This window comes from Phyllostomus discolor, chromosome 1 (genome assembly GCF_004126475.2).
Source record: "Phyllostomus discolor isolate MPI-MPIP mPhyDis1 chromosome 1, mPhyDis1.pri.v3, whole genome shotgun sequence".
NCBI lineage: Eukaryota > Metazoa > Chordata > Mammalia > Chiroptera > Phyllostomidae > Phyllostomus > Phyllostomus discolor.
In genome coordinates, this window is record NC_040903.2 from 2,801,492 (window position 1) to 2,827,665 (window position 26,174).

The 26,174-nt window shown below is 58.2% G+C and overlaps 3 protein-coding genes and 1 non-coding gene across 4 annotated transcripts; 2 read left to right on the forward strand and 2 right to left on the reverse strand.

Annotated features, from left to right (window-relative positions):
• Positions 1-1,829: 1,829 nt before the first annotated feature.
• BLOC1S4 (biogenesis of lysosomal organelles complex 1 subunit 4) lies at positions 1,830-3,191 on the reverse strand. Its single transcript, XM_028506933.2, has one exon. It carries the CDS (start codon positions 3,141-3,143, stop codon positions 2,487-2,489), a length of 657 nt encoding a protein of 218 aa, XP_028362734.1. The 5' UTR covers positions 3,144-3,191; the 3' UTR covers positions 1,830-2,486.
• A 3,755-nt stretch (positions 3,192-6,946) lies between these two features.
• Positions 6,947-7,019, forward strand: TRNAK-UUU. Its single transcript has one exon. It is a non-coding gene; the product is annotated as a tRNA-Lys (tRNA).
• A 2,442-nt stretch (positions 7,020-9,461) lies between these two features.
• On the reverse strand, positions 9,462-11,733 carry LOC114492964 (S100 calcium binding protein P). The gene is made up of 2 exons (XM_028507620.2): positions 11,526-11,733; positions 9,462-9,738 (listed from the first exon to the last, which is right to left on the reverse strand). Exons 1-2 carry the CDS (start codon positions 11,661-11,663, stop codon positions 9,589-9,591), a joined length of 288 nt encoding a protein of 95 aa, XP_028363421.1. The 5' UTR covers positions 11,664-11,733; the 3' UTR covers positions 9,462-9,588.
• Positions 11,734-22,047: 10,314 nt separating this feature from the next.
• On the forward strand, positions 22,048-24,120 carry MRFAP1 (Morf4 family associated protein 1). The gene is made up of 3 exons (XM_028506300.2): positions 22,048-22,174; positions 22,293-22,728; positions 23,177-24,120. The coding sequence occupies exon 2, from the start codon at positions 22,328-22,330 to the stop codon at positions 22,712-22,714; it is 387 nt and encodes a 128-aa protein (XP_028362101.1). The 5' UTR covers positions 22,048-22,174; positions 22,293-22,327; the 3' UTR covers positions 22,715-22,728; positions 23,177-24,120.
• Positions 24,121-26,174: the final 2,054 nt, after the last annotated feature.

The following is a 26,174-nucleotide window of genomic DNA, read 5'->3' on the forward strand; positions in this document are numbered from 1 at the left end:
AACCTGACTCCTGGACACGCAGGGCTGCCCCGGGACTGGGGGTGTGTCCCGTGGACTCCTGACGCCTCCAAGCACTTACTGTGCTCTCGGGCGTGGGAGCAAAGAACACGGTAACTGCCTCCTGTGTGACTGGGGGCTCCCCTCTCAGGCTCTGTTCAACCCCGTCTGTTTAGTCTTCTGGGAAGTGAAGGGGCTCCAGACTCCAGCAGCTGAGACGCTCTGCAGGGTCCCCCAAGAAGACAGCTGACCCCCACCCCAGCTCCCCCAGGTTAACCAACCTGGGAAGAGGTGGAAGGACCGGTTTTCCAAGCTCCAAATGCACCCTCTGAACTCTGCTGCTGGTCGGGGGTGGGGCAGGAGGGAGCCAGGAGCTCTGAAGGTGGCAGTGCCAGAGCGAATGGGGGGAAGGGTGCCTGACTCCCCCAACCCCCACTGGGGACCAATGACCTTTATCTAACCTGTTCTGTGCTATGCAGCCCAGCTTCAAATCCCCACGCCAGCCACGCTCCCGCACTAATCTCCGCTCAAAAACCACAGAAACAGCACTGGCTGGCCCAAGCCCCTGAGCTCGGCTGCGCTTATATAATCATGTCAGTTATCATCTAAAACAGAGCTAAAAAAAATATTGCCAGAAAATGACATATGGCTAGCTTGAAAAGCTGTTAAGTTGAATTTCATTCCTTTAGAAAAAAATCTTTATTGTATTTTTCCCATTACCATTTAGGTATAGGGGTATACCATTTAGGTATAGTATAAGGGTATACTCCCCTCCCCCAGCGATCCCCACGCTGTGGTCCAGTCCGGGAGCCCTTTTCCCTTTTGCTCAGTGACTCCGCCCCCACCCTCCCCTGCCGTCATTCTCTCCACCGGAGTCTGTCCCCCTTTTCCCTGTGAGTTCCCTTTCCTTGTTCGTTCATCCCTCTACTGGTTATTATACTTTTAATTCCCTCAACCCAATCTACTTTTTTGTAGGTAACAGATCTAAGCACTATGTATTCCTAATTAAGGAAGTTTTACTTTACGACACACTTGTTAACTTATGCTTTCTGGAATTTAGGGTGTCTATTATGCAGATAATAAACCTCAGCTTTTAAGTTGCTTTTTCATAACTTGTCCTAATTACTACCTGCTGTTTAATATTGACCACAAGTTCAAAAACCATTTTAGCAACAGAGCTGTTATGGAAGGAAGCTACTCTCATATTCAGCGGACTGCGTTGTAAGGCGATACTGATGAACCACAGCCATACCCAGTAGTTGCCAAATAGTAAATGCAACATAGTTGTTCTTTCAGCTTCTGAACTCAGTTCTCCAATTTGAAATCAGGGAAGCCCCTGCACAGAAAGTGTAACTGTGTAATAATGTGAAGACCCAGACACAGAAGGTCCAGGAAAGCCCCGGCCACAGAAGCTACGCTGTCAGACTCCCCAGGATGCACAGCTGAGTGAGGATTCCGCCCCCTCCGCCAGCCTCAACGCTCTCTAAGGGACGCAAAGGCGGCCTAAGCTGCGTGCTCACTGGGGGTCCCGTCTAGGAGGACCACCTCATGAAACAGATTAGGGTCCAGATCGAGGCCTGTTGTGTCTACAACGAATCTTCAAGGTTCTGTGTCGTCGGCTAAGACCAGTCACCCAAACACGGGATCTGACCCTTCACTTCGAGGGGGAGAAGCACAGCATGCCGGGAAAGAGCGGCGGCGGTCAGTTCCTCCTGCCAGCCTTGGGAAGGAGGGGCTCCCACGCCCTTTTCTTCCCCCCGCTCCTAAAATCCTAAGGGCAACACGCCTGCTTTCAAACCAACAGAAAATGAAAGACGTACAGTCCTTTTCACAGAAGGAAATCTCTTCCCATAAAATTTAAAAATTTTTTATTAATATTTAAATTATAAACCAAATGTTGGCAACCATATATAGACATGTCTTCTAGGAACAAATTAAGATTGTGAGGTCATATTTTCAATTACAACTTCGGAATTAGCTGGAATAATTCAATAAGTTTTCTCAGAAATTGTATAATTTCCTTAGGTTTACAATCCACGTGGCAAATTTAATATGATGTTAAATAGTTTACAACCTACCACAGTAAGAAGCTATAGAAAACTGAATCGCTATTAGGATCGAATTATACCAAAGCTTTAATGGCTCAGTAGTTTCCCAGAGTATATAAATATATAAATCTTTTAAAGGTAATACTGTTTGTTGAGCCGTAAAATCCATAAAAATAACAGCCTTGCCACAATGCATAGACGAGTTCATTCACTCCGCTTGCCCTGTCGCTCCCACCAAGCAGCTTCCAGGCGAGGACTGGAAGACATTTAAGTAGCATACATTCGACGTGAAATAACGAAGACAGTAAGAAACAGTGTGCAAACAATAAGCTAAAACTCCGTACTCCGACATACGCCTATTAACAGGATTTTCCATCGATTTAATTAACACTCGAGATCATGCGAGCAGGCAGCGTCCTCTGGCGATGTGGTCCGGCCGACTCAGATCGGAGGCCTTTCGCTGCAAGGGGGAAAGTGGTCCTCGGTCCGAAACAGGACGGGGGGCTCGTAGCGGGTCTGCCGGGGCCCGCTGGGGGGCGCCTTGTTGAAGATGGAGGGCACGGGAATCGTGTGCAGGAGTTTCCGGAATGTGCTGGGGAAGGCCCCCAGCTCGGCCTCCGCCCTGGCGACCTGCTCTTCCATTCTGGCCACGCTGGCGCCGACCATGCCGACGAAGGCCTCGAGTCTGTCGATCTTGCCGTACACCCGCCGCATCTCCGTGGCCTTAGCGTAGATGCGAGGCACGCCCTCGCTGACGACGTGGGAGGAGTCGCCGCGCAGCATGTCCAGCATGCCCACGAACTCGTCCACCCTGGTGAGCAGCTCCTCCAGGCTCGCGTCCAGGGCCTCCACCTCCGGCCGCGCTCCGGCGCCCGGCAGCAGGCAGGCGGCGTAGCCCGCGGCAGCGCGGCGCAGCAGCGGCAGATCGCGGCTCGGCGCGCCCCACTCCGGGCCCTCGTCCCCCCACGGCCCCGAGGCGCTGCTCTGGCTCTGGGACACGTTACCGCTGTCCCCGCTCCAGCCGGCGCCCTGGGGCTCGGCCTCTTCCGCCCCCGATCCCTCCTGAGACGGCCCGCCGTCTGCGGAGCGACCCTCCATAGCCCGCGACTTCCGGGCTCCCAGACTGCTTCCGGCCTCTGCGTGCGCGCACGCACAGGAGCACGCCCCTGCCTCCGACCGTGCTCGCGCACGTTCCACTACGCCCCCTCTTTCGGCCTCCGCGCGCCCATCCAGGCGCGTGCGCGCTGAGGTTATTGTGCGCATGCCCTTCGTCAGAACCCTATTTAAAAATGAAGGCGTACTGCAAGTATGGAGAGTGCGTACGCGTTGGTTACTTTTTGTATCTCATACAGCCACGTATCCCGTGTGGATGAAAAGGGGCCACACACGAAATCTAAGTCATGCACTTGGGGGGGCGTGCATGACAGCCTTACACACTCTGAGACCGAAGGTAACCACACGGGGTGGTCTGAAATTAATACTAAATAACCAAAAGCAGGTCTTGGCGGGCAGTGGTTGCCCTGGGCTCGAACATTCTGTGACAGAGTCAATCTTGAGCCTGTCTACCGTCGTTTTGCACCTGTGATAACACACCTTTGGAAGGTCAGGTAACTTCACTTCATTCCAAACCCAGGGGGCGCACCGGCAAACCCACCACCACAGACCCCGTCCCTGTCATTGCTAATCGGGTTCAAGGCTGACAGTTAACTGCCCTGTCCCTACCTGCCTGTGTAAGGAAGCGCGTGTCTATCATTTTACCCTTCCCCCAATCCCAGAGTTTTCCCCGCTTTGCTTTCTCCCACCTGCCTAGTCTACCCCCAGTGGATTTCCCGTGACCCCCTTGTGCCTCCTCTTTTGATTGTAAGGTAGAAAATAAGGTGCAAAACGGCCTTTTCCGGGGCACTTTCTCAAGCCGTTGAGGTTTTGCTTCCCAGCAATTGTTGTCAGGTTGGCTCAAATAAACTCATACAAACTCTTACAGATTCGGATGTGTCTTACAGAGGTTTCCAACAGAGGTTGGCAGCTCTGTCCTGACCAAGAGATGAAGAATGTGGGCAGGACCAGGAAGCGTGCCTTTCTGCCCCCGGCTTTTTCTTGCTATTTACAGCAAACTGCGGAGAGATTAACTAAAGATATGCTTGATGACTTTGAAAGTTCAGAGCCTCCTCAGACGTCTGAAATAACAGGGATAAAATTAAGAAATGGTTTCCCAGCAAAGATCAAGGCCAGGGCACTGCCGGAAAGACCAGAGGGTTTAGCTGTATAATCCTTCAGTTGTCCAATGTATTATTAACCAAGACGAGACGTCTTTGTCTGAAGCACCTAATTTTCTCCCATTTTTATGCTCAGTTATTAGGTGTGGAATGGAGAAAACTTAGAAAACAGAGAAGAAGACATCTTTCCGAGGCAGGGTAGTAAGAAGTTAGGAAAATTCCTTGGCAAGCGGAATGGGGAAACCGAGGCAAACGGCTGAACAAACTGGCTGAGCAGTTGGCAGCCAGGTGCAGATGGTCACCACGGCAGAAGTGCCCGGCCGGGGGCAAACCTGGGGAGACAAGGACCTCGGCCTCTCTTCCCGAGGTCCCCAGGGCTTTCTTCCCTGCAGATACCATCTAGGCCTGAGTCACGAACCAGACGTATGACTCTGCGCTAACCTTGGGACCAGCTGCATGGGACAATGACCCCTGCCCTGGCGCCAGCCGACTGTGAAACCACGCCCTTGAGGGGACACACCTGGGGAGCTGATGAATGCGCTATTGAGCGCCTCCCCAAAGACCTCCACCCTTAAAAGCTTTTACGGTGAAGGACCCACCGATCTGACTCTCTCCCCCTCCCTGGAGCATTTCCCTGCATTTCCTTCCTCTCCTTTCTCCCCCCTCCTCACACATGCACCTCCTAAACTCTGGGGGACCCCAGGAGCCTTGTAATGGGGGCAGAATGGGCAGCAACAGGTGGCCCCGGGCAGATCCCCTGAACCTGTCCCAAAGCCCCCCTGTTCTCTGACGTCCCAGGGAGGTGAAGCAGCCCACCTAGGCTCATTTCTACTCCCCCCCTGCTGCTGCTTCTGTGCTGGGCCCTTCCTCGTCTCCCTGCTCCGGCTTTAATAAACGCACCCGCGCAGTCACCTGGGCTCCTGTTGGCACATCTTTCCCACACAAAGTCAAAAACCCACACCCTGCCCACCGGCCCTGGGCAGACCCGCTCAGAGTCCGGCCTCCTTCCGGTAACCTTTCCATGGCAGAAAGCAAGGCCGTGTTCAAAAAGCCCTGGGGGTATGTCAAAAGGGCCTAGAGGCCAGCCTAGTGGGCACCCACAGGCGGATCAGGGGCAATTTGATGATCAGAACAATGGTAGTGGCAATGACAACCCATTGACGAATACGGGAGACTGTATAAATATAAATACATGAATAAGTTAAGTGTGTAAGGAACAGGATATTTACATAGTTTCAAAGTACCTCAATGCAAAGTACTATTAGTTACAAAAGTGAAAAGAATTACTCCATAGTGGAGCAGCATTTGACTGGGCCAGCGGGCGCCTGTTCGAAGTGGCTTCCGTGTCCGTTCCCTGCGCACTGGTCATTCTTCAAACATGTCCTGACTGTCAGAACAAGATGTTTCGATCCAGCAAGACGTCTCACGCCCAGCTCTGGAACTGGCCGTTTTGTTTTTTTTTTTTTTTCAAATGCCGTCTTAACCTGGTGATCGGAGTGGCCACAGTCAGCCGCCGCGGTGCGCCATCTGATAAGGTGCAGGGAGAACATTCAGTGCTTCCCGTGGCAGGCTCGCCAGCGATGCATGACTCAGACTGGCGGTGGGGAAACAAGTGGAGAGACAAACTCAAACGGAAAGAACTTCTAAAAAAAATCGGCCTGTAACCTTCCAAGTGTTGAGCCCCAGGGAGGCCGAGGCTGCAGAACAGTTCGCTGCAGACAAGCCGTCGTGCGCCGGGCGGGAGGCTGGGGTGTGGGAGAGGGCGCCCGGGAGCCCCCGGGACTGCGGCGAGGGAGGGGCTCCAAAGGCCGTGAGACCGAGGAGAAGGGAGGAGGGTGGTGCAGCCCGACGGCCGTGCTGCAGGGCCTGCTGGGAGGGGAGGGAGGGCTGTCTAGAAAGGCCCGGAACCTGTGGAAGGAAGCACGTGGGATGTGGGAAGACGGCCTGTGGGAGAAGTGGGTGCCATTTTCACGACAGGCAAGGAGCCTTGTGGATGGAGGGCAGGCCAGGCTGGCAGCGGGCCCTGCGGCCAGGGGCAGGCCTGGGGTGTGCAGGCGGAGCAGGGTTGTCGCTGTGGAGCAGGGAGGGAGGGAGCTGCGGTGGAGAGCAGCTCTCTGGGCCCACCCCTGCCACACGGAGAGGACCTGGGGGCAGGCCTGGAGGACCTGCGGAAGCCTGAGTTCCGGCTAGGCCTGGTTCACGGGCCACGTGACCTGCTGTGCTCAGGAGGGTGAGTTAGCCAGGCCTTGGCCGTCTCAGCACCTACTGGCATGTGGGCATTCATCCTGGAGAAGGTGAGAATGCACCGTCCTCACTTGGGGACACAGCTTGGCCAAGGACCAATTCTTCAAGTCATCAGCAGGGGGTGCTGGTGACAGCCCGAGGGCTGGGGAGCCCTCCCTGGCTGCTTCTGGGGGAGAAAAGCGCCATTACCAAGCATGATACTGCAGACACACCTCACCTGGGTTAAATATATATACTATTTTAAAGTCTGGCCCTGCCTGGTGTGGCTCAGTGGATTGAGCACCGGCCTGCAAACTGAAGGGTCACTGGTTTGATTCCCAGTCAGGGCACATGCCTGGGTTGTGGGCCAGGTCCCCAGTGGGGGGTGTGGGAGAGAGTCAACAACACATTGATGTTTCTCTCCCTCTCTTTCTCCTTCCCTTCCCCCCTCTCTAAAAATAAATAGCCTGGATAGCTCAGTTGGTAGAGCATCAGGCTTTTAATCTGAGGGTCCAGGGTTCAAGTCCCTGTTCAGGCGTCCTCTTTTAGTGTCGCAGGTTCGATTCCCAGCAAGGGTACATGCCTGAGTTGCAGGCCACGGCCCCCAGCAACTGCACATTGATGTTTCTCTCTCTCTCTATCTCCCTCCCTTCCCTCTCTAAAAATAAACAAATAAGTAAATAAAAAATCTTAAAAATAAATAAATAAATAAAATCTTAAAAAATAGATAAATAAAAAACGTCTGGAAGCAACCCGAGTGTCCACCAATGGATGAGTGGGTCGGCGAAATGCGGTGCGCCCACACAAAGGGCTGTAGTCAGCCTCGGGAAGGGGGAGACCCTGAGCCCCGCTCCAGCGCGGGTGAGCCCGGAGGACAGGATGGCGAGTGTGGTGGGCCGGCCCCAGTAAGACGCACACCGTGGGATTCCACCAATGTGGGGTTCTGAGAGGAGCCGGATCATAGGGGAAATAGCCCGAGCTTGCCCGGGCGCTCTCTCGGGGGGCTGTCCAAGGGGGACGCAGCCTCATGTGGCAAGGTGAGAGGTTTCGGAGGGTGGCTGCACACCCCGTGAATATACCTGGCACCTGAACTGGACATTTAGCAATGGTGAAGACAGTGCATGTGATATTGTATATTTTTACCACAACAAACATTTCTCCTCTGACCTAATAATCCTCGGTTAAAAGTGGAATTCATGTTGGGGAGATGACCTGAGCTTACGTTAAAGATACATGCATGAAAATATTAACTGCAGCATCCTTTTAAGTAAACAAAAAGTAAGAACTATGTCTTGAATCATGAGCAAACGGGGGTACCCTCATTCCAGCGAATTCCACACAATCATTAAAAAATGCTGGTTGGACACGGCTTCCGCTTCACCTGGGCCTGGGCACTAGGGGGCGCTCCGGGAAGTGGTGAACTCCAGAGAGGTGGCTGGGGACCTCACCCGCGGGGAGCGGGCTCTCTGCCTCCTGCTCCTGCTCGGGGGACCCGCACAGAGATGGGTGACGGAGACCCGAGGGAGGCTGTTCTTTGGGGGCGGGAATCTCTTCTCCCAACCAGCTGGAGGCCGGGGAGGCGCCAGCGTGAGGAGGAGAATTCCCAGACCTCCATGCGGCTGTGGGTGCTGCCTGTGCCAGAACAGGGATCTGCCTCAAAGCCGGGGTTCTGCCGGAGGCCGTCCTGGGGGGTGAAATCGGACAGACCGAAGGCGATGGGCCCTGTTGTCTCCCTGAGCTGAGGCTGGGACTTGCAAGGACCTGCCCGGGAAGCCCAAGGACACTGGAAGGGAGTGGCACTTGGCCGCTCTCCCGCTCCAGCAGCCTGTGCTCACAGTCGGAAAGCCTGGGCCTCCTCCCGCCCCAGGCGGTGATGATTCAGAAGAGACTTGGCCGGGCTCTGCTGAGACCTGGAGAGCCAGGGGCAGGACTCCGTAGCTGGAAGCTTCTACAGCCTTGCTGCCAAACCCAAGAGTTTCTGCAGGTCCCCCTTTTGGCATAAATTGTCCTACCCCAAGTCTGGGGGTCCCAGGTCCGGTGCCTGAACCCCAGCTATGAGGAGGCCGGGAGAGCCCTGGCTGGTGCAGCTCAGTGGACTGAGCGCGGGCCTGCGGACCTAAGGCAGCCGGGGAGCAAGGGCTCTGGCGTGGGCAGCAGCTCCTGTAGGCTCTGCTTCCAGCCGGTGGTCTGCCACGCACAGGGCGGCGACTCGTTTGTGAAGAAGCAGGAAAAGAGGAAAAGTGATTCCCACTCTGGTCCCCGCGCCCAGCTCCCCCATGGGACGTTCACGTGGTTTTTCACACTTGACTTAAACGTGTGTCTGCTCTTGTCTGATTTCATGCAACCCTCCCGCACACGAAAACATGGGCTGCCCCTCCCCCGCAAGGGACACACCAAAGCCTCCGTATCAGTGTGTCCAATGCCAAGTTCAGGGTCTCTCGGCGATGCCCACTCCTGCTCTGGAGAAAATGGCTCCAACCGCCTACAGCAGGTCGAGGCCCTGACCTAACACCCAACCTCGGTGACTTCCTCAAGACAGATTTGTGGACAGGGAGCACTGGAGCCGTGACCAGCCGCTCACTGGCGGTGATTCTAACCCTACCCTCGCTTTAATTCATTTCTCCTCTATTCCTGTGTTTTATGGTCTTCTTAGCCAAAAGAGAACAAATAGTATTGTACCCCAAAAGAGGTGTTCCCTGAAAAGACATGGAGAGATGGGAGGTGGAGGAGAGGCCAGGGTTTGATGAGTGACCACAGGACTGACCGACTGCATGGATGCCCGTCCCACGGTCCTCCCTGGGGCCCGGTCTAGGGTGGGGACTCAGCAAACGTCCAGAATGGATCACCAACCCACCCACGCCCTTCCTTCTCCAGGTCTCCCCTGGTCAGGTGATGAGCACAACGTGGTGGCAAATCAGTGAGCTCCTTGGTGAAGGTGACAGTGCGGCCTTGGAGAAATAATCAGCTTCCGAGACCAGGATCATTTCACAAAAGCATTTTATTAATCAACTCGCTCATCCCAGATAAATAACTGCTGCCCAGAGCTTTCTGGGAGCCAGGAGCCTGCTCCCTGGGCCCCCCACTCAGGAACCGGGGTCTGCAGGGCCTCAGTGGAGTCCCTGCTGCTGGAAGTACGAGTGGCAGGCGGACGTGATGGCCGCCACGAACACTATGAACTCGTTGAAGTCCACCGTGGCGTCTCCGTTGGCGTCCAGGTCCTTGAGCAGTTTTTCCACGGCCTCCTTGTCCCTTCCGCTCTAGAGGAGACAGGGCGCCAGGGTGAGCGATGAGGGTGCTGCTGCGGGGCGCCCCGGCCACAGCCAAGCCCCGCCCCCAGGCGGAGGACGGGAAACCCAGTCCGTGCCCCCGCGCGCTGCGCGCAGCAGACATGTGGCCCCTGGAAAGGAGACTGGGGCTCTGGGAGGCGGGGACCTCCCCTGACGCGTTTGAGGGGATTGTCTTTGGGCCGCACACCGTGCGCCACCTCGAGGGTGCCAGAGAACGCGCTCTAGCCCTGCTCCGAGTTCAGGTGGCTCTGTGGGCGTCGCCCTGGCAGGTGTGGCTCAGGACGCGGTCACGGCATAAGAGAGACCAATTGGCCCTGCCTGAGGCACCGGGGAGAACAGAGAATCTGGGGTTCACTCAGGGTCCCTGCCGTCCCTGGCTTGGGCCCCAAGGCCCCAGGTCCTCTTTCGGAGGGCGGGGCGGGGGTCTCAGAGAGCCTGCTCACGTGACAGTGCGGGGCACCAACTTCAGGGAGGGGGCGAGCACCGACACGGTGCAGATCCCAGCACCAACCGCAGGGGGCGCTGACGACCCAGCCCCGCACCCGCCAATCCTAGAGCCACCACTTTGCGGTGCGGCCCGACAGCCACCCGGGGTTTACGAAGCTCCGACTGCGCGTCGGGGAACCGCCACAGCGGGCCCTGCTAGTGCAACCCAGCCCCCCGCCGTCATCAGGTTGCCCCGGGATTCCGCAGTAACCCAAGCCTAAGAGTCCTGGCCGGTTCTCCAACTGTGCTCCCAGGACCCCCTGCACGGGGCGGGGTGTGCAGCGAGCATAGACATCAAGTTCAAAGGGAAATGAAACTGCACATAAATTAGAAATTGGTTCACACCAACTTTCACACCCCCCGTGGAAAGTGGCGGGGTGTACGAGGTTTTCCTGCCTCCACATTTTCGTCTTTTTACATTTCCTGCCAGACGTGTCGATGATAGAGAAAGGCAGGTGAACTTTGGCTTTAAAAATGTCTCTCTTTGTTGCATTCACATCTGGAGGGAGCGAAACCTAATGCACTGAAACGCTGGGTGTCTTTAAGTGACGCTCCAGGCTCTACATTTCAGGCTGCCGCGTCGAAGAATCAGTATCAGCACAGACCCTTAGGGGGCAGCCAGGCAGAGCCTGGGAGAGGCAGGGGAGGAAGAGAATAAGGGAGGGGGCGGAGGAGGGGGCGGCGGACCCTCGGTTTAAGCCCCGGGGAGGCCTCCCTGTCAGGCCCCCAGAAGGTGGGCTCTGGACAGACAGGTACCAGGATGGGACGCCTCCCCGTTGTATTGCTGTCAGTGTCACTGACGCCAGGCCCCCGGGGACCTGGGAGTGGTGGTGGGGGCGGGGGGAGGTGAGCAAGCAGCCAGTGGACAGGGCTGTTTGTGGCCAGAAGCCTTGGACAGGGACAGTCCTGAGGGACCGGCAATCCTCCCCCACCCTCAGAGATGGCCCTGGATTTGACCCCTGTGCCCCTGCCCCCCCCACCACTCAGGTCCCATCCTGGCGAGGCCATGGGGCCCCAGAAGAGGAAGGATGCTGGTCACCAGCCCATTGCCGCTCCAGTTCTTGCAAGGGCTGTCCCCTTCCTGCTCAGGAGTCCAGAGTCCCTGGCCTGGGGCAGCAGGTCCGGCCCCCAGGATCCCTCAGTGGCTGGAGCCGCTGGGTCTTGATGGTTTCTGCCCCTGCTCCCAGCCTCTCCCCGTACCCCTCCCCAGCCCCCAGCAGGCCCCTTCGTCGGGTGGAGCCCCTCATTCTGCCCCGGGGCCCGAGACTCGCCTGCAGGAAGCCGGGCAGCTCCTTCTCCAGCAGCACCTTCATCTCGCCCTTGCTCAGGCTCCGCGCGTTGCCGTCCGCGCCCGCGTACTGCGAGAAGACCTCGATGATCAGGGCCATGGCCGTCTCCAGTCGCGACATGGTGCTGGTTGCGAGTGCACGTTCCTCCGGGGGGGGCTGGTGTGGCTGAGGAAATGGCCCAGGGGCGTCCTCTTGGCCCTTTATAAAGCCCGGCTTCCTGTTGACACAGAGGGTGGGACCAGCCGGGCTGGGCTGCCCGGCGAACCCGCCCCTCCCCCCGTCCCCCCGCCCCCTCCTCCCCGGGCCGCATTACTCAGTGCCGGAGAAATGCATCCTCGTAACTTCCTGGTGCCCTGATCTGGGACCCCTCCCCCCTCTGCACCCCCCTCCCCGCCCGCCAGGGCCAGGTACAGCCCCCCCCCCACTTTACTGTGCTTCCCTGGGTCTTGGGGTCGTCACCGAATGACAATGCTGACCCCCGCCCTGGGGGACACGCCGGGTCTCCGGGGCAAGTGCGTGCCCGGGCGTGTTGCTGAGTGCTGAAGGAGCGGGCCTGCGCTTGGGCCCCTGTCCGTCCCTGCGGCTATCAGGTGGGCCTGGCGCTGCGCCCGCGGGCGGACAGAGGGAACCGTTGTGTGAACCGACGTGGGACCTGCCTGCTTTTCACAACAGCCTGTGACTCACCCAGTGGACCCGCCCCTCCTCAGCTCTGAGCTGCTCGCTCCGCAGACCCCCTCCACGCGGTTACAGGATAAGGCCCAGGGCCTGGGTGCGCCCGGTCCCGAGGCCTGAGCAGTGAACGGGGTGTGGGCGAACCGAGTCCAGCTAGCAAAACCAACTAGCCCGTGGGAGGTCTGCGCACCAGCCTTATTGCTCAGGCACCGAGAGGAGCCACAGGGGATGGTCTGAATTAAAATGACTGAAAGCTGGTCCTGGCTGGCAGGCCCTGAGCTGGGCCAGAGTCTTCCAGTAACAGAGAGTCCACCTTTGCCCAGGTGGGGCCACTCTGCGTCTTTCCAGATCTCCGGCAACGCAGCTTTGGGGTGGTGGGTTATTTCCCTTTTTTCCAAACCCCTGGGGCACAACCACCTCACCACCACACCTCCAACCACTCACGGAGCAGTCACAAATGCCCTCAGTGTTACTGTCTCCAGGTTCGTGGCTGACAGGTAACTGTGCAGGGCCCGCCCATGTGAGGGAGCAGTTGTGTATCATGGCCCCTTCCCCCAGTCCCAGAGGTTCCCTGCCCCCCGCCCCGTGCTTCCTCCGGCCCCCCCAGTCCTCCACCGGTGGGTTTCACGTAACCCCCTCCTGCCTCCTCTCTGGACTGCGAGGTGTAACGTAAGGTGCAGACCTGCCATTTTCTGGAGCATTTTCTCGGTCCACTGAGGTTTCACTTCTCTGCAACTGTCATCAGTTCGGCTCCAATCCACTCATAAACGTTCTCCCAGGTTTGGCCGTTTCTGACGGCGACAAGCGGAAGACAGCGGGAGGGCTCCTCAGGGCCTCTGTGCAGGTCAGGAGCGCGCCAAGCGTGGGGTCTGGGTCAAGTCTGGGTCCCCCCACCCCACCCCCCGGACGGCCCCCCTCTCTCCTCCCCAGTGGTGGGCACAGAAGTGGAGGCGTAGGTCACCGGGGAAGCCTGCAGGGCCCCCACTGCCCCCTGTGGAGGCAGGGGGAGAGCCTGGGTAGAACTTGGGGGCCAGGGCGTGGGTTGGCACTTAACAGCACCAGCCAGGGTGACCGCGGCGGGTGCTCTTTGGACATATGTCACTCTCTTTCAGGTTTCCTGCCTCGGTGTGGCCCTACTGGGGGTCACTGGGGAAGAGGGAGGGACGAATTCCACCCACGCATCCCTCTTAGGGTGAGGTCCCAGGGCCAGGGGGCGGAGCCTCTCAGCCAGGGGGTGGAGCCTCCCAAAGGGATCGCATCCCTGCTGTTCTCAGCGAGCTTCTGGGGCCCCCGGGGTCCGACCTTGGGGGCCCGCCAGCCCTCCGGAGTAAACGGCCAGCAGAGGACAGCCAGTTTCCTGGCCGGAAGAAAAGGGGCCCCATGTTAGCCTGACAAGCCCCCGGGGAGGCCGGGTCCCAGGGAGGGCTGCGAGGAAAAGAGACTGGGGCAATGGAGGGGGACCTCTGTCCCAGGGGAACAGACTCGGCTCGGACCCCACAGAAACCAGTCTCCCCTGTGGGAGCTTCGTTACCGCTCCTGCACGGCGTCAGGTGCGCACGCGCGCCGAGGTCGGAGCCCTGGAGGGTGGGTCCGGGGCGGAAGCGGTGCTACCGGACTCCTCCTCCCGCCGCAGCGCGTAAAGCACACGGTGCGCGTTTATTCCGTCCTAACTCGGCCGGTCTCTCACTCCCCTCGGCCTCGGGCACGGTCCCTGGGTTTACCCCAAGGGTCACCATGTCGAGAAGACACAGATGCATCATCCGGGGTTTTGTACGGGCTGGGGCGTTCTTTTTCAGGAGAGCAGTCGCTTTCGTGGGAGGTTAATTATTTTGAACAAAAGTTGATTCCCCCGTTGGGGAATGCCCTGGGGGTCGGTGACCCAGGGGCTCCTGCACAGGCAAACGATACGATCCATGTGTAACGTCCGGCCTGGTCTACGGTGTTCCCATCGCGCCCGCCTGTCACCCCCAGGCCTCTGGATGGGTACAACACACAAATGATACGAGGAAAACTCAGCCGGGCACCTTTTCAGAAGTTTTTCTTCTCCGTGTGGCGCCCCTCGGCCTGCAGTCTGCGGTGAGCACGGCCTTTCTAAACCGTGTGACGCAGTCACCGGCCGCCCTGGGATCCCGGAGGGAGGGGCGGATGACTCGACTTCCCCGGAAGGAGACATCCTGCACTATTGCTAAGCGCTCCTTGGCCCGCTGCTAGGGACCGATGCATTAGTAACACTAGCCAGTGTACAAGGACTGATAGGTGAGTAACCTTTCACCGGATGACAAAGACTTCAAAGACCACAACTTATCACCTGGAGACTTTTGTCCGCTGGGAAAGACATTGCAGACTCCCCAGCACGGTCGGAAGGGACCTACTCGGGGCCTAAGGGCACGTGGACCTGTGCTCCTGTCTCTGACACTGGCCTCCACCTTCGGCAGAGATCAAGGGCTTTTTGGGGACGAGACGCCGCCAACCATGAAGGCGGACAGTTGTCCCAGGCGGCCGCAAGGCCTGCACGCTTGCCGGCGGCAGCTGCTGCTGGCTGCATGTGCACGGAGCGACTGTATTCTCATTGTCCTCCTTGCGGCCCCCTGATGGAAACAGCGTGTCTCCCCAGGCCCCTCCCTCGTCAGACACGAAAAACTTAACTTGGGCCCTGGCTGGCACAGCTCAGTGGATTGAGCTCGGGCTTCGTACCAAAGCATCGCAGGTTCGATTCCCAGTCAGGATATATGCCTGGGTTGCAGGCCACAGCCCCCAGCAACTGCACATGGATGTTTCTCTCTCTCTCTTTCTCCTTCCCTTCCCTCTCTAAAAATAAATAAATAAAATATTTAAAAAAAACATTTAACTTGGGTACCTGCTAGTGTCTCCCACCTACCAGACAATGATACTCTAAGTATTGGTTAGGATAACAAAGTCAATGGTTTGTTGGCCACACGTTGGGCTTCTCCTTCTATCAGTATAAGCTTTGCTACATTTTTCCCGAGATGTGTCTATAAGGAAGGGCCCATTTCGGGGAAATCACCCCAAGAACACGCCCCTCACCACCCCCCTGGTGGAATCATACAGGGACTCACCTAGATGAGTGTTGCGTCGCTATAGCAACGGATGACGGAGCCGCCTGGACGTGCAGACGAAAAATCCGGGATGCGGTGGGACAGACTCGCAGCGACCTGCCCTGTCTGTCACGGCGTGCCTCGTCCTCAGACTCACCAGGCCGTGGCCGGGTGTCTGTGAAAGAAGGAGAAATTGCATCAGTGGGCCCCCATTTGCGAAATTGTGACGAGACATGCGTGGAGGGTGCGCGGTTGGCCGGGTCCCCAGGTCCCCGCAGGCGCTGCCTCGTCGGCTGTCGGTCGGGCTCTGTCCAGCCCGGCGCTGCTGTGGGGTTAGTGCTGCTCCTCCTGTGGAACTGTTACCCCAGACGCAGAAAAACGAGAGAGACGCACTGAGAAGACCCGGGTCACAGTCGCTCAAAGATTAGAGATGATCCAGAATAATTTTTTTTACGATTTTATTTGTTTTTAGAGAGAGGGGAAGGGAGGGAGAAAGAGAGGGAGAGAAACATCAGTGTGTGGTTGCCTCTCACGCCCCCGCACTGGGGACCTGGTCTGCAACCCAGGCATGTGCCCTGACTGGGAATTGAACCATTGACGCTTTGGGTCACAGGCCCATGCTCAACTCCAGTAGGACAGGGACAGCTGTCACTCACAGCCAGCGGGGCAGAGTGAGGGGTCAGCGGGTGGCAAGTGACTGAGAGGGGATGTCCAGGGTACGGGGTGGGGGTTCTTGCCAAAGGCAGGCCACGGACTTACATATCAGGGTGCGGGTCAGATGGGTGCGGGGAGGCGGCTGGGCCAGGCTGGCTGAGGACCGAGAGCCGGCTGAAGTGAGCTCTCAGAGGGAGTCCGTCACACCCAGCTCCCAGAGCCGCAGGGTGAAGATGTAGGACAGGAGAGAGCCCGGCCTGGGGCTGCCGCCGCCAGGGCGGCTGCCTTACCTGGGCCTTGCGTGGCCAGGAGGGGCCGGTGCGTGCCCAGGGGAGGCACTGCTGGGAGAGGACAGGCCAGGGCCCGTGGCGGTCCGACCCACCCTCACAACCTCCCTCCCCACCTCTTTGCTGAAAAAGAGGATGCTGAGCCCTGGCTGGTGTAGCTCAGTGGATTGAGCTCCGGCTGCGAACCAAAGTGTCAGGGCACGTGCCTGGGTTGCAGGCCACGGCCCCCAGCAACCGCACATGGATGTTTCTCTCTCTCTCCCTCTTTCTCCCTCCCTTCCCTCTCTAAAAATAAATAAATAAAATCTTTAAAAAAAGAGGATGTTTCTTTCTGAAATTTTAGCTGAGCATGTTTTTTTCCAGCTTTGTATTCTAACTTGCTCCAGAAGCCAAGGCAGGCTCCCTCAAAGGCCCGTGTTGGTGGGGTCTTTGCAGGGTCTGCCGAGTGGCCGGGACATCCCTGACAGCGCAAACGCAAACAGGAGGGAATGCCGGTTCGAGTCCTGGGCCAGCAGGGAACCAACGTCCCGCCCTAGGTGTTTGTGCCACTTTTAAATGTAAAAAATCCAACAGAAATTGCATTTGTCCAGAAAGCTAGTTTCTTCCCAAAAGGAGACTGGGGATCGCATCATGCAGGAAAACCCTCTGTCTGTCCCTGACTGGGGGGGCTCACTGACCCCCGCCAGGCGTAGGACCCCCAGGGTCACTAGTTCCCGCCGGGGTCTCCTTCCCAGGTTCTGTGGGGCCCGGGGCCACAGGAGTATTAGCGAGGCGGGGAGCAGGGGGCTGGAGGAGCTGGGTTGGCACCCCCACCCGGGGGTGGGGGCCTGGGAGGGTCGTCTCCTGTTGGCTCGCATGGGTGTCCTGGACGGCCAGCCCATACAGGACAGGGAAGCGCCCCTGCCCTCAGCACCCGCACCCCCCGCCCCTCCTCCCCCACAGTCATCACGGTCTCAGGGCCCCACACCTGAGCAGGGCCTGGGACCCCCCCTCGCCCGGGCCACCCACTGCCCCCTGCACCGTCTGCCTGGCTGACTCAGACTCCCAGGAGCCGGGCGGCTCCCAGGTCCAGGGTCAAGAGAGGTCAGGGGAACCAGAATTACCACTTTCCTCCACATTCAGCAGGTGAAAGGGAGACACAAAGGAGCCAGGTAATCAATCACCCGGAGGCTCTGCCCAGGGGATGCGGGGAGCCCAGCGGGCGGTTCTGCCTCCGGGGGGGGGAAGGGTGCGTGGGAATCACCTCCTGCAGGTCCGAGCCTGAGGGGGGATCAGGAAGTTCCGGGAAGGCCCTGCAGGGTCGGAGTCAGGTGGGGTGTCTGAGAAGGACATCGTGCTCAGCAGCCCTGGTGCAGGGCCTCGTGTGCGGCCCCGTCAGCACGGGCCCCAGACCACGCTGGGGCAGCACGTTCACAGGGGCCACCGGGTCGCTACGCTGGGCTGGGGGGGACACACGGTGGGACAGACCCAGATCCTGACCTCGGGGGGTTCCCAGCCAGAGAGGGATAGGCAGGGAGAGGTGACTGAAGGAGGGAGGCGCAGAGGGCAAGGAGGGGTCAGCCGCAAACCCACAAACAGCCCTTAAAACACAAAGCAAAGCGGAGTTTGCAGAGGGAGTTGGTCCCGGAGCGCTGCAGAGGGGCTGGGACAGCCAGGGCACACGGGGCGTGGCGGGGCGGGGAGTTGGAGGCTGGGTAACACCGGCCACCGGCACTCTGGGGAAGTAGGAAGTTACGGGGGGAGCGGCTGGACAGAGGGGTGCACACACCAGGAAAGGCCCTGCAGGCCAGCCCCCCCAGGTTTTTCTCCTGTAGGTAGTCTGGGCCTCCGGGCCCTGGCTGCACAGCCAAGCTCCTGGGTGGCTCTGAGCACCGGCTGGGCCTGGGCCCCACTTCCTTGGGCTGGGTTGGCCCAAAGCCCCCCAGGAGCCCCCGCTGTGCAGCCAGCTGGGAGGGACAAGGCCAGACCCGCCGTCGGGGCCCCCTTGGCCCGCTGCTGGGCCCTGAGGGTGAGGCTGGAGTTGGGAAGCCTCAAAGTGAGGAGCCCTCCGGCCATGGCCCACTGGGGGGTCCTGCAGCCACCTGCCCAAAGGACATCTGGGAGCGGGCAGGGGTCTGGGCAGGGAGTGAGGAAGAGAAGGACGAGGAGGGGCCTCACTGTCTGTGGACCCCCACACTCGACAGAGGGGAAACCGAGGCTCAGGGCAGGGGCTCGGGCGAACAGGCCCACTGGGTGACTCATCTGCCGTCTCCCTGCCCAGACAGATCCAGCACCATGCCAGCTTTACTCCCGGGAACTCCTAGGACGAGGACTTCGGTGAGGGGGGAGGTCGAGAGTTCGGAAACCGAGCTTCACTGGAGCATGATGAACGTCGGATCCTGGGCCTCCAAGCAGCGAGGGCGGGGCCTCCTCCTCCTGCCCTGGGGAAGGCGCCGGTGGGGCGGGGCTGCTGTTCGCAAACCTCTCCCGAGGCTCCAAAGCCGGCCCAGCCTCCCTCCCAGCCCCTGGTGCTGCCTGGCACTCCTTGGCGCCCCCTGGTGTTGTGTCCGAGTAACTCCGGTTCCTGCCTTCGCCCTCCCAGGGTCTTCTTCCCCTGCTCGGGCCGCCAGCCACGTTGGCGTAAGGGCGAACTCTCCTCCAGCCACGACCTCATCCTCACTTGCTCCACCTGCAATGAATGCCCCACGGCCGTTCCCGACCAGATCCCGATCCGAGGTCCCGGGAAGGACAAGGCTTCTGGGGAAAGTATTCGACCCAGGGCCTTGGCGCAGCAGGGCGTGGTGGCAGCGCCCAGCGGCCTGCCCGTGAGCGCCCTGACGTGGTAGAAAGCCTTCCGCAGGCTTCGCTTTGCCTCGTGCTCTGCGACCCCTGGGACGAGTTCTCCGGTAACCCACGGTCAGTCTTCGACGAAATGCTGATACTACTGTCACTCCTCAGAGGTAGAGAGGGCACTCAAAGGTGTGGCAGGAGGGTGTCGGAACCCCCAGCACTCACGGCCGTTCCTCTCCCGTCTCTTCCCTCCCCGCCTCCCCGCTGCCATCTCTGCCCCAGACGCTCCAAGGCACAGCTGCGTCTGGACATTGAGAAGCAAACGGATGGCAACAGACAGGGTTGTGCCAGAGGCTGGCGGGAGCCTGGAAGGCTTCTGGGGGGAGGTGACACCTAAGATGAGGCAATGAGACAGAGGGGCTGGCTTGCTCAGCCCAGGGGTCTGCGGTGTGGTTCCCTGGCCAGCGGCCTCAGCGTGCTCTGAATTAGGGGCCCTGGGACAGGGCCCTGGCCCAGGGGAGGGTGGGAGCTCCGGCAGACCGCCTTCTGGGTGACCTGGGGCCCTTCCAGAGGGAGAACTATTCCACACAAAGCGGGGGAGGGGGCACTCTCCCCACTCAGAACTGAAATGTGGGAAAAACCACAAGGAGAATTCCATGACTTTTGTTTCTCTTTGGTCTTAACTCTGCCACATTCCAAAGCAGGACTGTGTCCCTCTGACTGGAGAACAGAAGCCAAGCCCAGGGCCTTGTCAGGCTGGATTCCTGACATTTTTCTCGCCGTTTTGTGACTGTGTCAACAACAGGCTAGGAAACGAACTGCTCTGTCCTTGCATTTTTGCATGGAGCAATGCTTTTTGCCCCCATTTGCATTGTTTAATTTGTGTTTTAAACAGAAGACCTTCTGGGATAATTTAAATAAAAGAACAGAGAGATAACATGGTAAGCCAGACTTGGAAGAGTATTCGGGGTTCCTGGGGTTCAAAACACACAGTGAAAGTCTGCACGCTTCGACTCAGCCCGCCACCCAGCTCGCCCGCCCGTGTCTCTGCTGAAGTTTTGCCGCTGCGCGTGTCCGATGTCTGTGACACTGCTCAGACGGACTCTAAGTTATTCACTCTCAGATGGATCCGTTCACTTAGAGCGTAGGTTCAATAATTCACTTGTGCACAAACACGAAAAGAAAACCAGACAAAATCAATCAGACGGTATACGACCTTACATGGCTGTAGTAATTAGCTTCCAAATACTCCTTTGCCCTGGCCGGTGGCCCCGTTGGTTGGAGTGCCCCTGGGGCGCCCCAGGGTTTCAGTTCCAGCCTCGGCTGAGTGCGAGGGATGCCGAGTGGATGGGCGAGCAGCAAATGGATGCTTTTGTCTCTCTCTCTCTCTCAAATCAATACATTAAAAAAATATTCCTGTGAGCTTAGTTTCCAGAGCTAATTAGCTTCTCTTCAGCTATTGCTAGACAGAGCTGTGGCCAGTGTTAAACACAAAGGTCTCTTACTTACTTTTCTTAAAAAAAACGTACTGGGCCCTGGCTGGTGTAGCTCAGTGGATGGAGCACAGGCTGCGAACCAAAGTGTCGCAGGTTCGGTTCCCAGTCAGGGTACATTCCTGGGTTGCAGGCCACGGACCCCAGCAACCGCACATTGATGTTTCTCTCTCTCTCTCTCTCCCCCTCCCTTCCCTCTCCAAAAATGAATAAATAATATCTTTTAAAAATGTATTGGGGTGACGTTGGTTGGTAGAGTTACGTAGGTTTCGGGTGTGCGACTCCGTGTCGTCTGCACACTGACGGTGTTGTGGGTGCAGCACGCGGGCCAGGCCTCCTTCCGTCCACATCTGTCTCCCCTGTGCCCTCCCCCGCCTCCCCCACTGCCCTTCCGTCTGGTGGGCACCGTGCCGTTGTCTGCATCTATAAGGTTTTTGGTTTTTTTTTTTTTTGCTTAATCCCTTCACATTTTCTACCTCCACCTGCAACCCCCGCCTCTCTGACAGCTGTCTGTTCTCTATGAACCTGTTTTTTATTTTGTTCATTAATTAATTTTGTTCATTAGACTCCACACACAAGTGAGATCATACGGTGCATATCTTTCTCTGAGTGGCTGACTTCACTTAGCTTAATAATTTCCAGGTCCATCCATGCTGCCACAAAAGGTAAGATTGTTTTTTTTTTTCCACAGCCGAGTAGAATTCCATTGTGTAAATGTACCACAGCTTTTTTATCCACTCATCTACTGACGGGCCCTTGGGCTGCTTCCAAATCTTGGCAATTATAAATAATGCTGCAACGAACATAGGGGTGCGTATATTCTTTCTAGTTAGTGTTCTGAGTTTTTAGGATACAGTCCCCGAAGTGGGATCGCTGGGTCAGAAGGCAGTTCCATGGTCAGGCTTTTTGAGGAAACCCCGTACAGCTTTCCGCAGTGGCTGCACCCGACTGCATTCCACCAGCAGGGCACGCGGGTTTCCTTCCCTCTTCACCCCCACCAACATTCACTGTTTGGCTTATTGCTGATGACCATTTTCACCCATGTGAGAGGATATCTCACTGTGGTTTTAATTTACATCTTTCCAATGAGTGATGCTGAGCATCTTTTCATATGTCTTTTGGTCATCTGTCTGTCCTCCTTGGAGAAGAGTGATGGTAAGGCGGATTCATTGATGGGTGCCAAGCAGGGCTCAGGATTTAGGGACACACAGTGGAATAAGACCCCGCCCCCTTCTCTAATCCCGTTCCCCCGCCGGCCCAGAGCCCTGCTCCTGAAGAGCAAGGGTCTGTTAGGGTTTCCTCAGGGATGTCATAGCCTTTGAATACATAATTGTCACAGCATCTTCCTCTGTCCGTGTACGTATATCGCGTTTACATCTTAAACACATTTAATTCACACGACCTCCAGGAGGACGCACGAGAAGCACGCTCCCCAAAGCCAGGGGAGCAGAGAGGCGTGGCCAGGCTGAGAGGAAAGGAAAGCGGGCGGAGCCTGCGTGCTCGTGCTCGTGTCTGCGCGCGCGCGGTCGCGGAGGAGCCGGCTGCTCCGGCACCTCCCTCTCCGTGGACGCGCGCGCGCCCGCGCCTCTGCTGCCAGCGTCGCGACCGTAAAGAGGCACGGCGGTGTCGTGAACGGGGCCGCGACACGCAGGGAGCTGGTTGACGGCCGCAACGCCATTTTGTTCGCCGCTGCTCTGCTCGTAAGTCGTGTTTTGCTGTGGCTTCTCCGAGCCGGAAAGTTTCAGAAGGGTAAAAGTTTTGGAGAATATTCTGGAACTCTGTTGCTAGGCCTAGCGAGTCTCCATTTTCTCTCCGCAGCAGACGCCGAGACCGGGTGCGGAGGCGCGGCGAGGATGCGGCCCCTGGACGTCGTCGAGCTGGCGGAGCCCGAGGAGGTGGAAGTGCTGGAGCCCGAGGAGGACTTCGAGCAGTTCCTGCTGCCCGTCATCAACGAGATGCGGGAGGACATCGCGGCGCTGACGCGGGAGCGCGGGCGCGCGTACCTGCGGAACCGCAGCAAGCTGTGGGAGATGGACAATATGCTCATCCAGATCAAAACGCAGGTGGAGGCCTCGGAGGAGAGCGCCCTGAACCACCTGCAGAGCGCCGGCGGCGACGGCGGCGACGGCCGGGCGGCCAAGCGGGGCGAGAAGGCCGAGGAGAAGGCCAAGGAGATCGCGAAGATGGCAGAGATGCTGGTGGCGCTGGTCCGGCGGATAGAGAAAAGCGAGTCGTCCTGAGCGAGGGTCGGCGGGTAAGGCGGGGGCGGGGGGAAGGCCCCCGAGGCGCCCAGCCCTCGGCTCGTCTCCGGGGCTTGCTTGATTAATGGTGGTGCCCGCCGGAGGGGAAATGGGGGGAGGGGAGGAGAAAAGCATGCTCAGTGTTTACTGTGGGAGGTGTTCGTAGATGCTTTTTTTTTTAACACTGGTAATTAGGAAGAAAACAGTTTTTCGGTGGGGTATGTGTTTGGGTAATTGTGGGATAATGAACTTTTCAGTTGCCATGGGAACGAGATCACGACACGGGCCGTGCAATCAGAATTTTCAGGCCCAGGCCGTCATTGGGCAGTTGGAGACCCTGCCGGACGCCGGGAGAGGGGGCGTCCGGCCTCCACGGCTGGTTTCAGCTGGGGGGGGGGGGTTGGGTTGGTTTTCCTCTTATAATCAGCCCCTTAATGATGGGTTTTTCCCAACTGCCTTCAGGTTTACAGCCAGTGGATTCCGGTCCGCTGGCGGAGACGGGCTGCCGCCCTGGAGAAGCTGAACCCGGAGAGCCTTCCGTTTCCTCCCTCGTTTTCTCTGTGCTCTGTCCTCATTTACACTACGTTTCTGCTGTGGTCTGCGGGTGATGACCTCAATGCGAGTTGTGCCTGTCCAGTGTCTCGTCTGGGGAGCGGGGCCCAGGCCGGGAGTCTCGCGGCGGCCCCCTTTGCCCTGGGCTCTGGTGGTCTCCAGATGTTGAGGTGCTCTGCCCTGTCTTGTGCGACCTGATAGCTCCCTGGAACTGTGTGACACGTGAGACTCAGAGCTGGGGTCCCCGGCTCTGGAGGTGCTGAAGGAGCTGCCTGGCTGCAGAAGACGACTCTGCAGCGAGCAGCGGCCGAAGAAGCCGACGGAGGGGCCAGACTGCGCCCGGGAACGGGAGCGGGCCGGCCTGGCTGGGACGCCTGGCCCAGACGGCGGCTGAAGATGGCGGCGTCTGTATGTCGGGACTTGAAGTTTTTCTGTGTGAGACCAAAGGAGGAGAGATGTATTTTGTTCAGAGTTTAAACTTGACGCGGCACGCTGTCTGATGTACCCGGTCTGGTCAGTTCGTCTGCACGGCCTCGCCCAGCTTGTCTGACGTGGGACCTGGAGCAGGAGGCGGGGTCGGGTCACTCCGCACGCCGCGGGGTGACGCCCGGTGCGCCGCGGAGGGCGGAGCGGAGGAGGTGCTGCAGAGGCCCCGAGGGGCGCGGAGGGCGAGCCAGGGCTGCCTGCACTGGACCCTGACGGGCACCGGACGAGGCGTCTCTAAGGTTCACACGTTGTCTGGCTCTAGGTTCGTTTGAGTAGCAGACCTAACGAGTATTTGAGGTCAAAACCCTACCATGTGTTTAAGAAAATTACCATGTTAATAAAAGTATTCATTTGCTTGAAAAGACAAACGACCTAAACGATTATTAAGAAAGGAATTTTTGTCCTTGTCATCGCTGCCAGATGGAGGACGAATTTCTTACAGGTTGTTCTGTGCCCCCGGCAAGCCTCGGGTCACAGGGCCGGCCTATCTCTGCAGACCACACTGGGAACTGGGGATGGGACCTCGTGTTCCGGGGCCCAGGCTCCTGCCTTCAGAAGCCACAGTCCTCCCCATCTTTCTCTCTTGAAAATGGAAACAGTTCTCCTCCTGCCCTTGCCCTCAGGCGTGGGGAGCTGGCAGACCTCTCCCCTTAAGAAACGAAGGATGGACTCCCCCACCTGCCGTGAGGGTCGCTGGCAGGTGGCCCTCAGCTGGGCCGTCCTCTGAGCAGCGCCTCTGCCTAAGAGCTGCTTTAGCCCGGGCCAGGCCCCCTTTCCCAGGTGGCCGTGCCCAGTGGTGCATGGGCTGGCGGTCGGAGGGCCTTAGCCCTCTCGCTGCTCCCCGGGACAACTTCAAAGGGCGTCTCAGCTTCAGAGCCACTCCCTGTGGGGTCTGCTGACACTTCTGTTAGGGCTTGGTCACCACTCTGCTGCTCCCTGGGCCCCGTCTGGGTGTCCCCCCCCCCCCACAGGTGTTCACCCCTAACAGACTCCCCTGCACCCCAGTTTGCATCAGAGTCTGCTTCCTGGGGAAACCTGCTGAGAAATGCAGACCACGTGGAAATTGTCACACTCTAGACAACCATGTCTCAAGGGGGCGAGTCACGGAGAGCGTTCAGAGCAAGTAACTGGCGAACTTGGCCGTGAAGAGTGAGGAGAGACTGAGGGACGTCCCAGGCACAGGAACAGTGAGAAAGTGCCCAAGACTGGGGATTTTCTGAGCCTGTGCTTCCTTTTAAAAGATTTCACTTAGAGAAGAGAAAGAAACATCAGTTTGTGGTTGTCTCTCATGTGCCCCAACTGGGGACTTGGCCTACAACCCAGGCACATGCTCTAGGCTGGGAATTGAACCGGTGACCCTGTAGGTCACAGGCCGGCTGGCGCTCAGTCCACTGAGCCACAGCAGCCAGGGCTCTGGGCTCCTCCTAATGGTGAGGAGAAGCAGGTAGAACAGGGTTACCAACCAGGAAACCAGCCCCCGGAACTGCATTTGGTCTGTTTGTGAAAACCAGGAAACTCGTGTTGGTGCAATGCTTGTGTTGGTTAATAGGCCACAGGCTGGATTCCGGGTTCACCAGTTTCCCACTCAGGCCCTTTTCCTGTGTCAGGGCACCGTGTTGCATTTGGTGATGGGTGTTTAAATAGGTGATACAGATAGCACACACTTCAAAAGATGCAGAGGTGACCTCTGCTCCCCGGCTCCCCGGTCGCCCTCTGGGAAGACGGCCGCTCACCGCCTCGTGCCCCCTTCCGGACGTGGGTCTTGGTGTGCACACAGGGAATCCTCCCCAGCCTCTGAAAGTTTAAATTTTTGTAACGTAAAGGTAGCTCACGTGTGACCTGTGGGTGTCCTTAGTTTCATGTTGCTTTTTTTCCTCAGTTAAACTGTAGTGCAAAGCCCTGGCCGGGTGGCCCAGTCGGTTGGAGGGTCATCCGGGATGCCCAGGTCGCTGGTTTGATCCCCAGTCGGGACACAGAAGAATCAACCAGTGAATGTGGAAAGAAGTGGAGCAACAAGTCGATGTCCCTCTCTTTCTCTCCCTCTCTCAGATCAATAAAAAAACCTGAGTTTGGAAGCCTCATGCTGTGCCAACGCCTAGAGCCACCTTTTCCCGGTTTGAAACGGGCTGCGTGCACTCACGGCCCTGGGAACGTGGGCATCAGGGGTGGTCCCCACACCGTCTGAGAGCCAGTCCCGAGTGCTCCGTCAGCGACTCCTTGTCCTCTTATGACTCCAGTCACAACTGGAGAGCGGCCGCCAAGTCCCGGTGGCCCCTGGCCCCTGTAGTCTGCCCTGGCTTGCCGATGGCTGCAGGAGCAACTGAGCCACTTCCAGTTTCTCAGCAAAGAGCCCCAATAGGAGGCATTCTGAGCAGCTCAGCTCGTGCGGTGGGGTCGCTGGGGCTGTCCACGGCAGGTCCCG

Bases quoted from the DNA above. Each gene is read 5' to 3' on its own strand.
- LOC114492964 (XM_028507620.2), bottom strand. From the start codon at position 11,663: ATGTCGCGACTGGAGACGGCCATGGCCCTGATCATCGAGGTCTTCTCG. The intron at 9,739-11,525 runs GCGAGTCTCGGG...TGTCTCCTCTAG, and splicing joins AGCTGCCCGGCTTCCTGCAG to AGCGGAAGGGACAAGGAGGC.
- BLOC1S4 (XM_028506933.2), bottom strand. From the start codon at position 3,143: ATGGAGGGTCGCTCCGCAGACGGCGGGCCGTCTCAGGAGGGATCGGGG.
- MRFAP1 (XM_028506300.2), top strand. From the start codon at position 22,328: ATGCGGCCCCTGGACGTCGTCGAGCTGGCGGAGCCCGAGGAGGTGGAA.